Source organism: Dermacentor andersoni, chromosome 10 (genome assembly GCF_023375885.2).
Source record: "Dermacentor andersoni chromosome 10, qqDerAnde1_hic_scaffold, whole genome shotgun sequence".
NCBI lineage: Eukaryota > Metazoa > Arthropoda > Arachnida > Ixodida > Ixodidae > Dermacentor > Dermacentor andersoni.
The window spans coordinates 110,440,735-110,455,972 of NC_092823.1; the positions used below are offsets into that span (position 1 = coordinate 110,440,735).

General features: G+C 48.8%; 1 protein-coding gene across 1 annotated transcript; it reads right to left on the reverse strand.

Annotated features, from left to right (window-relative positions):
- Positions 1–1,984: 1,984 nt before the first annotated feature.
- Positions 1,985–8,602, reverse strand: LOC126543626 (uncharacterized). Its single transcript, XM_050190733.3, has 3 exons — positions 8,271–8,602; positions 7,168–7,540; positions 1,985–3,434 (listed from the first exon to the last, which is right to left on the reverse strand). The coding sequence occupies exons 1-3, from the start codon at positions 8,600–8,602 to the stop codon at positions 2,403–2,405; spliced, it is 1,737 nt and encodes a 578-aa protein (XP_050046690.2). The 3' UTR covers positions 1,985–2,402.
- Between the last annotated feature and the right edge of the window lie 6,636 nt (positions 8,603–15,238).

Consider the following 15,238-nt stretch of genomic DNA (forward strand, 5'->3'; position numbering starts at 1 on the left):
TTTTTGGTCGTCCAATCTCATTTCTTTTTTTTCTTTTTGAAATTTCAAACTAAACAAATAATTTACCCTAGGTCTTCATTAGTTTCATTGTCTGTTTTTCTGACACTTTCAACGGAGACAAATTAGTCGTATTCTAACAAGCAATTATTTTCTTTGCACTGTTGCAAAACCAGTCAATGGTAGCACTTGAGGGATCGAAGACCTTTTGTCGCCGTTCAAAGATTTTGTTGCGAAAATCAAAAAGAGACGTTGATACACGAAACCGCAAGATAACTGCTTAGGAGTCAGAAGGGCGAAAAATTGAGCAAATCCATGCAATCCTCACTATTTCCGTGCGGGTTCAGTCCAGTGTTGCTAGACCTGGTAACGTTGGTTGAGCCATCATACTGGCAGCGCACCCTTACGCCAGCGCCAGATTTCCCTCCAGCGGCGTGAAACCGATTCCGAAACCTTGCCCTTGTATCCCAACTTTGATGTCTTTCGCAAAGACAGGCCCGGTGATATTCGCGCGGTGGCGGTTTTCTTACCGACCCAAAAGAGGCATTTAAGTGTATGCTTAAATTTATGAATTGTGAAGAAATCCTACAGTGAAGACCAGTACCTTAATGTTGTTCATTCTCTGCAGGGGACACGGTGTAAGATTATTTTAAGCTTTGATTTAGTCAAATTAAATTGCAAAATTTACTGACAACAGCGTCTAAAAGCGATACTAGGCGCAAAATATAATGCGTGACAGTAATTGTAATAGCGAAAAAGTGTAACGTTACTTTCTACGTTGTTAAGACGTGAAAAACGTTTTTGTTAGGCATGCAAGCGCAATCAGTAAATGACTGCGGACAAAGCGCTTAATTTAACGGAATCGGAGGAATGGAATGAACGAGCTTAGCCAGTTCAGGAGTGGGAATGGCCCAGCTCTCGACATTCCGAGTGAGCACAAATTTAGTGGAAGCACCCTGTTGAAAGCGAGGTACGTCAACCACCCAAGGTAAGTGAAGCAGCGAAGAAAGCTATCGCTTTAAAATTGTTAACACCAAAACTGTGCAGTTTTCGTGTCTCGTAAGAACCTACGCTTACAAACAGCATTTGTGTCGTTACTTCTCCGTTCCTCATGCCACATTCGGCTAGTCCTTTCAGAGCACTCTGGCAAAGCCGCGAAGGCCACTCAGAACATGTGTGAATAAATAAATAAATAAATAAATAAATAAATAAATAAATAAATAAATAAATAAATACACATTTTAAGCTGCATTACAAAAATAAACGACTCAAAAAGAATTCATCTATCGCCACAGCAACTTGCCCGTATTCTACAATAACATGCCTAGTTGCAGTCTTGCACGACCTTGGAAGTATGTGCACCGCCGACTAGAGCGCTCTGAGATGTCCACCGAAATGTGCCACTCGAAACAAACGCACTGTGCTGGTGGCACAAAGTGACCGCACGGTCCCACGGTTGAAATCCGAACGTGTGGATAAGCGTTTCGTGTGGATAAGCCGTACGTTGCAGTACCTAGGCCGTGCATTTTCCAACAGTTGCTCGCACAATTTAGGAAGATTTCAGGGAGGATAATGGAAACAACCGGTAAACTCTCGTCGTATCGGTCCGTATATAGACCTACATACAGTCGAGGAGAATCGCATGGCACACACGTGCACTGATAAAGCTGAAAAGGTACTTCATGGTAATGTCTGCGCGACACTGTAGCGAGACGACCACCCAGTGGGGGGGGGGGGGGGGGGAGGGCGCTCTCTGACAGGAGCTATAGCTGTATGAGGGCCACGTCACATTGTCTGGCCTGTTACGAGCATCCGATTTGTCACGTCAGACTCATTCGGCTGCAGCCTGGCTAGGGCTAAGATGAAAATTTGAATTACACACATCGGTCTCTCTTACCGTACTGCTTTCCTCACGACATTATTTTGGCGACCATTAGAGACGATTATTGGCAGTTGGCCCAAATTGGCGCAGTAACTCTCCGGCAACTCCAAAACAAAACCAACTTTAATCTTCTCGCTAGCAAACGTAACCATTCCCAAATATTCGCGAAAAGGGCGTGCGGTGGCGCCCGCGTCAGTCCTACAACCTGCGCTTACATAGCGCCGCACTTTTAGGCGCGACCTCGCACGTCGCCAGGTCGCACCAAGTTTCTTGCAGTGTCGGCCGATGGAGAACTTTTCAGGTATACATGCTACTCTGCGATAACGAATCGCAAATCCCAGTGGGACACGTCCGTGATGACAGCACGCCACCGCAGCAAACGTCGCCTTCGTATATCACGGCACCGTTAGAGTGGTTGGCGCAAGCAATTGTTCACTGACGTCGCCAGCCAAACATACAGTTCTAGGAACGGGCAAGGCGCCCGTCACTGAGCCCGACGCCCCCAGCTCCCGTTCTCGAGGCGCTATCCGGTAAAGTTGTAGGCCCGGGGCGGCTGCAGTGGCACTTCCTCGACGGCCGTGCAGTTGGGACCGGCCGCCATCTTGACCATCTTGCTTTCGGCCTGGCAGCCGAACGTCTCGGCGAACCCGGCCGCTCCGTCCAACATGGCGACCGGCACGTTGCACCTGAGCCTAGGCGTCGCGTAGCCCAGCGACGTCTTCGAGAGTGCATCGGGCGTCGCCGCACACCACTTGAGGCAGGACGCGATGAAGAAGAGGCGCTGTGCCGTGAAGCCCGTCACGTCGGTCACGTTGGCGCCGTCATCGCCGCCGCTCGCCGAGCCAGACGAGGACCCGTTGCCCTCGCGGTAGAGGGCGTAGGCGACCTCGAGGCCGACGACGTCGGCCACGTTCTCGGAGGAACCCTTGGCGGCGTCCCGTTTCGCGGCCCCGGCCTTGGTGTAGATGTCGGCGACGCACTGGTGCCTCTTGAGTTGCTCGTCGCCGAGGGTCAGGTCGGACTGGGGCGCGACCCCCAGGGGCATCTCTCCCAACGCGGCGTGCCATAGTTCGTGAGCCGCCAGGTGCCCGAAGGCGCCCATGCTCAGCGGGTCGCTGCCATTGAAGAACAGCGGCTGGAGCACGGCGCTGGGGGAGACTAGGACGCTGCCGTACCAGGCGCTGTAGCGGACCATGGGACGCATCCCCGGGAAAGGACCGTCCTCTTCGCGGGCGATCTTCTCCTTGGAGCCCGCGGTCCGGTCCAGGAGCTGAGCCTTCTCGCGGTTCCTAATGGCCGAGACGGCGTCCACGTAGATCTGGACGTAGTAGCCCCGGAAGTCGGGCAGGTGCGCCAGGAACTGGTCCACGGCGGCACCGTGCGAGTCGTTGAAGCGCGAGGGCCAGGCGACCATGCTCTTGAGGGAGCCGAGTCTCTGAAGAGCCCAGCGCTGGTCTGGCTGCGCGAGCCACGAACTGGCCACGGCGGCCGTCCGGTTCTTCAGCGCGTCCAGGTGGTCGTACGCCGCCTGTACTCGCTCTTTCGGCACCAGGTCCTGGACGTACGAATTCAGACGATGCGAAGGAATGTTTAATTTACCAGCTGCTACGGTTCACTTTGTGCGGCAGTGAATGGGGACAGACGCCAAACAGCTGGGACACGGCGTGCCTAATGGTCATGCTCGTCGACAAGAAGATACTTGTCCGTCGGGTGTGTGCGAGAGGTTTATGCGCGATATGTGCAATTCATACTCTCCTCTGTTCTATGTTCAGCCCATCTGCGCCAAGGAGTGGTTTTCCTCCCATGACCCTCTGTGTGGGTTGGCACGACGTGTCCTAACAAGGCCCTCTACCAGGGAGCAGCAGAGAATGAAGTAGCCCGAATGGTGGAGGGCATAAGCCAGCGAGCCGCCATGTGTAGTCACACATTCTCTGCCCTTGCGTGCAGGTGAACGCACGCTGAATGTTTTGTATTTTCCTCGGAGCGCACCGCTCTCCCGTAACGATGTATTAGACTTCTGTTATTTGTTTTTAGATCACCTCGTCTTCCCTGCCGAGCCCTCTCCGATGGTCAACCTGGTTCGAGCTACAGGCAGACGCTGTTGAAGGTCACAAAACCCCGTCCCCATAACAGAGGTTAGGGTTCCTTATTAGCAACAACGCTCTCGCTTGAGCCATAACATCCTCAGCGAGAAAAAAAAATATTATGGGACCCTACAAAATTGGTTTTAAATTTAGGGGCAGGCGAATACTCGAAATTTCGTGTGCCTTTGCGAACAAATAGTGCATGTTAATTTAGTTGTATTTCATTCGACAGTGCGATATCGGAAATGGTCGGTGGCTTAATAGTGGATAAGAACGGTTAGTATATTCGCGGCTAGTGTGTAACTATGGTTAGTGTATATCCATCGTCTGGTTGCGCAATTATAGAGCTGAATGGCATGAACAGATCGCAAGGATGGATGTTATGAACTTCCTTCTTCGAAGAAGAATACGGTAGGTCTGGAGGGAGGGGGGAGGGCACGTGGATCGATCTGTGAAGTGTGAAGTCATGTAAAATTTACATTGATAAACGTTACGAGCATTTTTTAAAACAAGATGGTTGCTGCTACCATGAATATCTTTCGTTTTACCCCTCTGGCGGCGTTTATTACTGGCGCTTAATGCCGTGATACTGTGAACAAATCACCTAACCCACAAGAAATTGCCCTAAAGAAGCATTTTTTTAATCAGCGTGTTCCTTGCACTTAAGGCACCAATACTCCCACCGTAAAAGGAATTCGAAACCTTTCCTCTCGTCGTTATCCGGAAACTATGAGGCATCGGGTAGGGTAAATGTATACGTTCTAATTTACATGTGTATAGATATTGCGACGTGCTAAAAAAAGGGCCCTATGGTTACTGCGCTACTTCCACATGCACGTGTAGTCATCGTTGGAAATTTTTCGATATGACACCTTGTTCCCAGACAAACTGAACTTGTTTCAAATAGTTGCGCGCTGGCCTTTAAACTATCGTAAACATTTTCTTGTGATTTCATTCTTTGTTGCTTCATATATAGTTCTATTGCTGGCTTTTGCACCGCATCTATTCGGTATGCTGTTTCTGCATCTCTAACTTTACCTATTCAACTCTGTTTTTCTCGTCCGTGCCGTTAAAGTAATATTTTCTGGCCCGTTACCGGGTTCTTTTTCTTCCCTGTGAACCTACGTTTTTTTCCCTATGCAGGCACCCAGAAACAGTAGTCGCACATTTATTTTCTTTCGTGCTTCTCAGTAATCCTTAGAAACAGATTCCCCCGATGTCCCCATATGCTGCCTCGTTCTCCATTTGTTCTGGTGCGCAATTAAACCTAAATCCTTTCAACAGCCCTGTTAAAAAAACATATCTAGTGCAGTCTGCAATCCTGATTTTAAACGCGTCACCGTGTTTTCACAATTATTTTCAGAAACCACGACACCTTTTCACACGCCTCACACGACAGTGTCCTGTTCTTTCTTTTTTTTTTTTGCGGACAACGTTGCCGAGTTATGAGCCCAGAACGTTCCATTTTCTTAGCGAAGTGTAGTTAAGGGATGGTCATGACTTGTTTGTAATTTATTTGTTTTAATGGTTCTGCTGTTCCTGGATGGCTTCCTTGCACTTTGAAGCCAAAGCTTCACCGAACTCCTACTGTGACGAGTCAACGGCAGAAATGTGAAGAGTCGAAATAACCCCCGATTTCTGTAAGCAGAATCACATTTCATCAGTTTCCCTCGCCTAGAAAAGCAACATTGTAGCGGCAAGTAGTGGCAAATGGAGGCGTCTATCCTCCTTGGGATAATATGGAGGCGAAGGGTGGCATTTAGTCGAAGTGTCTTGAGGAATCTTACTGGACCAATGTGTACTGCTTATTTGCACAATGTTTAACTCTATAAACAAGAGTAAGTTAACGAACAGTAAAGCATTTAATAATTTTTTTTGGGGAACCGCCAATATTCATAACACCGCCTCCACTAGGGCACTGCGCGCTTGGCGAAAATCTCGCGATTTAGCTGCGTGTAGACAGTTGACATCTTCGACGATCCAAGAAGCAGTTACTCTTGACCGTGCTGCCGAAAAGTCAACGTGACCAGCAAAACGTCACCAAGGAAAGCGCTACGATTCCCCGAAAAATTGGAGTCGTCGTTAAGGTGGCTACATAGTCTCCAAATTTAGCGACTATCTCGCGATGTTACCAACACTGTTGCCCCACCTCATACTTGACGATTGGCGATTTCTAAGAGCATTCAATTTGAAACGGTACGGCGACAAGTAGTCACCTAGCCTGTTCAAGCTGATCAGCTTTTACTACAGATATTGTAGTCTAGAATTTCGCTTATGTCTACTTTATATTACTACCACCAAGAGTCTAGGCGTATTTTGATTATCACGACCGATGACCAGTTAGCGCTCTCATCAATGTTCAAACCCAGAGCTTCTTGAAGGCGGATGAGGGAACGTCCACCTTCAAAAAGCGCTGGGGTTAAAAACCGACAGGAGCGCGCTAATAACATCACGGCATTCTATTATAATGTGCTGAGTCGTCTCAAGACTTTTTCTGCAGCTGACACATGCCTCATCCTCTTGAGAACATTTGCTACTATTTGTTGTTGTCTTTAGACAGGCGAGGCTCGCGGACATCTAATAGCGAAGCACTGCCCTTTATGCTATTTTACAAATGTTATCTCCCGCTTTCTTGCTTGTCGTCTGCAAATCGCGATAGACTTCTTCACTTCCATCATTCACTCCGAATTCGCTGGTTCTTTCCTTCACTTTCTATTTCACGACTACTGCTTTTTTTTTGTTCGCGCTTCCCATTACCCTGTACTAGGTTGTCAACTTTCTTGACCTCTTCATTATGCGTCCACGCTGTTGAAGTACAGGTATTTGCGTACTTGAGCGACCCATTTCTCTTGACTCACGTTCCCGAGTTGTTTTCGTCAAAGCGATTCGCGCGTTGTGCTTCTCCGACTTCAAATGATGCCCAGCCAATGTACATAAGCCCGCACTGCTGTGCTCGTTGGTTTTGTCGTGGACCCGCGGGTGGGGACCTCCTGGTGGAAAGACTTGGTGGAAACTCCTGGTAAAAGGCTTCCACCAGAACGTCCGGGTGGACGTCCGGGCGGACGTTCTGGTGGACGTCTTCCACCAGGACTTTCCACTAGGTCTTTCCCGGACGTCCTGGTGGACGTTCTGGTGGACGTCTTCCACCAGGACATTCCACCAGGTCTTTCCCGGACGTCCGGGTGGACGTCCTGCGGTGCATACCTGAAACACGTAACTGGCCAGGGCGAAGGAAGTGAGCCGGCTCGCCGCCGCTGCGCACGCGTCCGCGTAGTACAGCATGGCGGCCGTCTTGTTCTCGGGCGAGAACAGGGCTTCCACCAGCCGGTACGAGGTGAACGGCGCCAGCTGGCGCACCACGTGGAACGCGGTGTAGTAGCGCACGTGGCTCGTCGGGTGCTGGTCGAGCACCTCGCGCACCAACGCGAAGAGCCTCGGATCGGCCGCGAACAACGGTTCGTCGTCCGTCACGTTGCCCTTGTCGCCGAGAGCAGCGTTGAAGGCAGCCAACCAGGGATTGGCCGCGTCACCACCGTTCTTGTCGGCGCCGCCGCCTCCGGTCGCTTTGTCGCCGCTGCTGCGATCATGCAGAAAGTTCCTGCGTTAAAATCTGATCGCCTACGGCTGCGGAGGCAGCGGGATAAAACAGTTATGGCGCTGATTTAACGAATGATGGTGTTCGACATCCCAAAACAATAGTCTGGCCATGAGAGACTCCGGTAGCGGATAACTTCGGACGATGTTTACTCAAGGGGAAACTCAGACGGTCAAAAGACTGTGCTCACTGTTACGGAGAAAGAACTATTGTCAGCGTAAGCCTAATTATTACGCTGATCGACTGAGTGAATTATGGGGTTTTACGTGCCAAAACCACTTTCTGATTATGAGGCACGCCGTAGCGGAGGACTCCGTAAATTGCGACCACCTGGGGTTTTTTAACGTGCACCTAACTATATACACGGGTGTTTTCGCATTTTGCCCCCTTCGAAATGCGGCCGCCGTAGCCGGGATTCGATCCCGTGACCTCGTGCTCAGCAGCCTAACACCATAGCTACTGAGCAACCACGGCGGTTACGCTGATCGACTGACTCATTGACGATGTTTTAACGTTACAAACCAATAGCTGCACCCTTAGAGACGCTGCAGGACAGGGCTTCGTATTCATTTTGACCACCTAGGGTAAACGTTAGCTTTGTTCTTAAATCTAGGTATACACGGACATTTTTTGCTTTCGTGTGGGATATCGCATTCGGTCCTGCCCCCGCGCTGGTATCACTAAGAGTGAGCACAAACAAATGACGACCTACGTAGAGGGCGCTGTAGTGGCAGGGGGCGCCACCTTAGCCGCTTCCAAGGCGGGAAGCTGCGCGAACGTGACGAAGACGCCCGCGCCGAGAGACGTGGCCGCCCCGGCCGCCATCTTGGCGGTGACCTCGACGTCCATCTTGACCAGCGCGGCGGCCAGCTGGGCGCGCAGCGCGTGCTCCGTGGACAAGACGTTGACGAACTCGCGGATGCAGGTGGCCGTCGCAACGGGCGTCATGAGCTGCTCGCGGTGTCTCTTCCACCTGAGAAGCGACTCGCTGTGCGAGACGCTCACGATTCGACGGCTGTCGGTGCGCGGGTCGGGAGCCAGCATTATCTGCCCGGAGAGGGCAACGCGAATTACGTCAGGCCAGCGCGTTAAAGGAGCAATGACATTAAATTTCCGCAGGTCAAGAGCCAGAAGTATGTGCCCGAAGTGGGCAACGTGAATTGCGTCAGAGTGGTCGCCTTAAAGCAGCACTAACTTGACATTTTCTACTTGTCTTTCCTTTGCGTTCAATCAATCAATCAATCAATCAATCAATCAATCAATCAATCAATCAATCAATCAATCAATCAATCAATCAATCAATCAATCAATCAATCAATCAATCAATCAATCAATCAATCAATTTTCGTCTATTTAAATGAGACAAAACGAGAATAAAGAGTGGCGGATAAAAGCCGCCATTCGGCATCTTTACGACCCCGCAGGCCCCATCACATGGGCTTATAGCAGCACAAATACACGAATACGGACAATTGCATCAAAACGAAAGTGCCATAATGATAAATTTAAGAAAGAAGCTGAATAAGTTGCACGTAATCACACTACGGTGTTTACAAATACTGAGCGCAACTTGCTTGGATCTCTAGCTAAACAAATCAAAATTCACAGATCTATAATTCAAAAGTCGCACGAGGCAACAAACTATAGCAGAGGCGTGGCAATACTGTATACTAAACGCGTAGTTTATACCTTTCCCGTTTCGCCTTTTCTCGACTAATAACCCTGATTATTGATTTTCTAAAGAAGGTGTTAGATACTTCAAACAGTGTTCTAATTTGAAATGAAAATCCGAATCCTATAAACCACAGGAAAAAAAAAAAGCATTGGAGCACGTACCAGTACCCTAAGTAATTTACTAGATGCTCGGTTCTATGGACTATCCTCGGCTTCGGTACTCCGAAGGCGGATGCATGATGACGCTCCGTTCTTGCGATCGCTGTGGCCGCGGCACGCGAGCGCAGTGAGCAGAAACGAGCACAACATCCTTTTAATTACGAGTACAACGTCACCACACCTGACCTTGCTGCTACACGACGCTATAAAAAATTCTGCCCTGTCACAACATCTTGGCGCCGAGGACGCCAGGTACAACGTTTAGAGATCAATGTTAACATGACGAAAAAATTTGCGGCAGCACCCGTATCACGAGCAATGTCGAGGTTAATGCGATTAGCATCTGCGCTATGTAGCGACTCGTCACATTGCCGCACGCGAACCAGTGGAGGGTGTGGCGGCAAGGACAAAGGACAAAGGAAGATGTAGAGACCACCTTTGTCCTTGTCTGCTGGTGCTAGAATATGATGCGAATTCGCATACCAACACGGCCAACACACAGCAGTGCTTTTCACACATGAGCTTTTGCGCATGTTTTGAATAGTTTTGAATGATCACGCTTTTGCTTGAACGTTTCATGCCTTACTAGGGCTTCGAGAAGGGTTGGAGTGGTGGCGCTAACAGCCACGGAGACCACAAATGCCCCTGAAGGCGCATGCAGGTCACTTTGAGTGGGTCTTGCTGTTGGCCGAGCTGATGCCGGTTCATCTTTAGAAGAACTGCCATAAACGTAGTTGACACATAAGACTAGATACATGTCTTTTTGGCAGCTGCCCTGTTTAGTCTTTTGCGCCACCTTTTATACCATTTATTCCTAGACGCACAGGGTGGCCTACTTCCTACAACTTACCGGGCCTGGTACTACTGCTAAGCTTTGGTCGTCGGGCGAAAACCGGCGTGCACTTCACGGCATGACAAATGGATCCCGGTCTAAGCCTTCAAACACCATCTTATGAACTGCAGCAGGCGTTGCTACAGGCTTCTACTGTTGCGTCGCGCTAGCAACGGCTGTGTACCTTTGTCTTGTAAACTCTACCTGCCCTAAGCAGCTTGAAGGAGGAAAAAAGAACTAGGAGGAAGAAGAAAGTATCAGCTCGACACGTGATCACGTCGCGCAAAGTTTTAGTGACTTCCACCGCCGCACTTGGCGCGCTCAGCGCGTGCTCTTTCGAAAAGACAACGGATGCGACAGCAACGCGCAGCTGTCGTACTCTACCTTCGCAACGTAGGTCGGTAGAATAGGTGGATACTATATCTCGTATTCACTCAATATTTTTTCAGACTCGCTACTCACTCACACTCGTTGGTATTTACTCACGTTCCTACTCACATCACTTGTACTGAACAACGCTCACTAGCACTCATAATCTCTTCCATTAATACTTTTTGATAAAAGTATACGTCGCAGCAAACAACCAGAGGTGTACAAGCATATCGGGAGAAAATGCGCACAGCGCTACAGACAAAACAACTGAACAAGTGTACGTCGATTGAATCTTGCCGGGAACCAAGCACACCCCGGGTCGATTTTGCCGAGCAAATGCAGACTCATGTGTTCGGTCGACTTTTTCTTTTAGAGAGGAAAAGCGAAGGGGCCGGCTTTACTTATATAGAGTTGGCTTGCGAATGTCATAGCTGCGTTACGTAGTGAACCCTTATAGTTTACTTCCTCCACGAGCAGCCTCCTTTTGGTCTAGACTCCTCCGCGTCCGTGCCATGATGCCAGGCAGCTAGGCCTACCCAGGCACGTACGCAGGAATTTTTTTCGGGGTGGGGGGGGGGCCCAACCCAAGGTAACTTTCCTGTGCAAATGACGGGGGGGGGGGGGGGGGGGCACCTTTACTAGTACAAATATGAATAGCGCCCAGCATTCGCCATAAAAACGCGTAAATCCACAAAAGAGAAATTAAATAAGGTGTATTTTACAGGTACGCCTGTGCGATACGCCTCTCCCTTACTTGGCAAACAAAGAACCACGTCAAATGGCCTCGCGCAGGAAAGAAGCGCAGGAATAACACTGCCAAGAACAACTACAGAAGCGAACGTGTAACATAAGTATTGCTTTAGTAGAATAGAACTTTAAGAAAGAGCAGCTGACAACAAAGGCATACGGACTGCGCGGAGTTGTGTTACTCCGCCAGCCAATCACAGAAGCAAACAAAATCGTCGTCATGCGGCCTTTTCAAAATGGCGTCGTACTTGATACCTCCGGAGCGTCTGCTATTCTTCAAGAGTCTTTTCATCGGCGGAAGCAATGAGGTGTGCAACAGACATGGACAAAATGTATGGAATCTGAGCATTTCACTCTTCAAAATCTGCTGTGCAGTTCATTTCACTGCTGAACCCGTTTTACTCATGAAACTTCACTGCCAACTGAAGTGAAACTTCACAGCGAATAGTTGTAGCGAAGCGAGCATGTTATTGCAGTTCAATAATGAATTAGGCATTCGCCATTCCACTATAACAGGCGAGGGGAAAGGTATAAAATTACGCGCTAATAATTTTATTTTTATAGTTACCGCCTTATTTGGTTAACAGAAAGAGTTTGAAGTACGAATTATTTGCAGCCTCGCGGAGGAGCAGTGGCTGGCGGCTATGAGGGCGTGGGCGGGGCTTCATTGCAGATTTAAGTGGAAGCTTTAGCTCGGGTGCTCCTATCTAAATATATGTAATGTAAAAGGAGAATTCGTTTTTCTCAGCAACCACTGCACCAAATTTGACAAGCTTTGTTGCATTTAAAATAAAAACTTAAACTCCAGTGACCGTCGGCTTCGAATTTTTCCTTTAGATTGTCAATGTTTTATTAAAAATTGGCAAAAATCGAAAATTGTCAGAAAACGAGACTCAAGTTTGCAACTCTGTCTTTCGGCAACGAGAAATGATATCACAATTCTGTAAATTCCACCTAATAGTAGATCTAAAGCGTACAAAATTGATATTTTACACATGAATCTAAAAAAAAATTAGTAATATGGAAATACAGCTTTTGCAGCACCATTGTAAATACTGTAACAAATTTACATAAAATATAAAATGACATATAAAATTTTTCCGCTTTGAATGGTCTAATGGATGCCGTTTACAGAGCTGCGATATCTGTTCTTGATGCAGAGCTATGGATTTGTAGACTTCTTGCTTCTATTTTTTTCAAACTGTCGAATATTTGAAAATCTTTTTAACAAAATTCAGGCCCTAAATCGAAATTCAGCTTCCAACAGTCACTATAGTTTAGCTGTCTCTCTCAAATCCAACAAACTTTATTAAAATCGGTCCAGGGGCTATCTCAGAAAGACGTTTTTGCGTTTTACATGTATTTGAATAGGCCGCGTCGGAGTTGGGCCCGAGCTAAAGCTTCCGACTATAGTAGCGCTTTTTGAATTAGCTTTGGAAGAAATATACAGAAATATATATTTGCGGAACAATCACAGTTGTTTTGGTTCCCTTGTTTACTGCTCTAACAAGTGCCACAACCGACTCGTATTGTTATTTGGGAAGCTACGTAACGATGCGTGCCCACGAGCCGCGTACAACCACGTATGGCGCAGGAAGCTGCGATTCTACACAGACTGCGCCCACCGCGGAAGGTTAGAAAAACATCTACATAAGCACAGCAGAGAAATGGCAACGTTAAGCGGCTCGAATGATAACTGTAGAAGCGTCATTCAGAACACACGGAATTGTCCTCCACTTCCGGCGGCGTTTTCTCTACTTCCTTTTTAAATAAAAAAAATCTTGATCCATAAATATTTTCATAAACAACGGTTGCAATTGTTAATTTTCGCTTTTCCTTCCTGTTTGGCTGTTGCCTTGGCTCTCTCCCTTAGGAGATCGCTTAATTTCTCAAATCCTTGCGACTATTGTTTCCAGTTGGCAATTTTGCACGAAAAGAGCTGTAGAATTAGGGAAAAACCAGACGAATTAACGGGTGACTGTCATATTGCCTATGAGTTTAAGAGTTATTGCAGGGATTGATGATGAATGCTGTCTCGCATCATTTTATTTTCCACCATATATCTAATCCATATCACGGGTATGTTGTTCCGAGGATCTGTCAGCGTCGCGGCGAGCCGCCACTCGGGGAAATAATGGAACAAGAAGAAAAGTTAAAGGCAATTGGTATTTTCTCTGGCCGCAACTCGCTCCACGTGCACACAGACCAGCTGACCACGAACTGAATCCCTTTCCTGGCCTTTGGGTCAGTCTAAACGAGGAAGGTTGAATATACGAAGCAACAACGATGGGGGTGACATTTGAATAGACGGTGGCAACTAAATACATCTCGACTTAATCGCGCGGGCACCGAATTGATGAGGAAACTGGCCATAACATCCCAGGAGACGCCAATAACTGCCGCCATCCAAAAGGAGTGAGAAAGGCAGCAAAATGTTGACCGCCGAATGGCTGTCAAGCCTCAACATTGATTTGGTGGCACTTTAAGAATGTGTGTGAGAAATGGTGGCGTGGGCGGGGAGGTGGGGGGGGGGGGGGGGGTATGCGTCTTAATTTTGGGGGGGGGCCCGGGCCCCCCCGGGGCCCCCCCTTGGGTACGTGCCTGGGCCTACCCAACCTTCTCGGTGACACCGCACTTGCCTTGAAGAGGACGTCGATGTCAAGGTCGAGCGCCAGCGACACCAGGAGGCGGAGGGCCGCGCTCCGGCTGGCCAGCTTGCCCGCGGTCGGCTCGAGCAGGGATGCGCTGCCGCCCTCGCCCGTGGCCCGCATGAAGACGAGCTCAGTGATCTTCCAGGGCACGTCGATGTGTCGAGTCTGCACCTCGACGCACGCCAGGTAGCTGAGGGCCGCCTTGTCGGTGCCCGAGAGCGGCTTGTCCGGAGGAGGGAGCTTCTCCAAGCGCTCGCGGAGCTTTTCGTTGGCCGTCCGGTACACGCGAGCCTGGGGCGAAAGAGAGAGAGAGAGAAAAAAAATGTCAGGCTCGCTTACGCTTGTAGAGATGCTGCGAAGCGTTCCTTTTAAAACCGGATGATCTCGTACAGTTTGAAAACAATGTGCTACCCTATATAGATGCTTGCTGTGGAGAGGGCGCAAAAGGCTGACTGTAAAGGGCACGTGGTCGTTCCGTCAATGAACAGTGAGTTGTCCACGTCCGAAGTCAGGCATGTGCAGGTCTTGAAGACAGGTATAAAAGTTTATTGCTCAGAAATTACATGCAGCAGAGACCACACATGCAGGCAGCGTAATTATTACCACGCAAGTTGTGTGCTCATAAATGATTACCACGAGGTGGAAAAATAGTTGCGATGTGCAGCGTGTGTCGTCTTTTCTGGTGTGTCTTCACTGTGTCCGTGTCAGCGCGATGCTTCACCAGCAAGGCATGACGATTAATCACCAACTAGTCCAACTTTCCACATTGCTGATTACCACGAAGGCGTGTAAAGACGAGCACACAGCATCTTCAAGCATCTCTGAAGCTTCGAATAACCAGATTATAGACTCCGCGGCGTGCCCCAGACCATTGTAAAGGCTTGCTGCTGCACAATATAAGGAGCGCTCCTACAGGGGGCGCTAGTAATTTTCTTACAAGTGGCACCCTCATTGGTATACGAGGACAGGTGATTTGATCAAAAGAGAAGGGATTCTTGAACCCTGTAGTAGCGTGCTGTGTCTCCTGCTCCAAAGCTGTGGTAGGTGTACATTCAATCGTTTCGCCAGAAACAACTGAACCCCTCGAAGCCAATGATTTAAAGAGGTGCGGCACGGTGCTACATGATGCTTGAACCGAGCCCAGAAGTGCCTCCTGGAGCGCTCAGAGGGCACAACAAGGGTGATTTTTATAAAAGAGGAGGTAAATCTCGGCTGTTCAGAGTTGTTTTAGTGTCATCCTAGAGG

What these genes read in the sequence shown, in the direction of transcription:
- LOC126543626 (XM_050190733.3), bottom strand. Translation starts at nt 8,602, where the DNA reads ATGCTGGCTCCCGACCCGCGCACCGACAGCCGTCGAATCGTGAGCGTC. An exon ending in GCCACTACAGCGCCCTCTAC is followed by an intron (nt 7,541 to 8,270) that starts GTAGGTCGTCAT and finishes GCATGATCGCAG; the next exon opens with CAGCGGCGACAAAGCGACCG. An exon ending in TGGCCAGTTACGTGTTTCAG is followed by an intron (nt 3,435 to 7,167) that starts GTATGCACCGCA and finishes TCGTACGTCCAG; the next exon opens with GACCTGGTGCCGAAAGAGCG.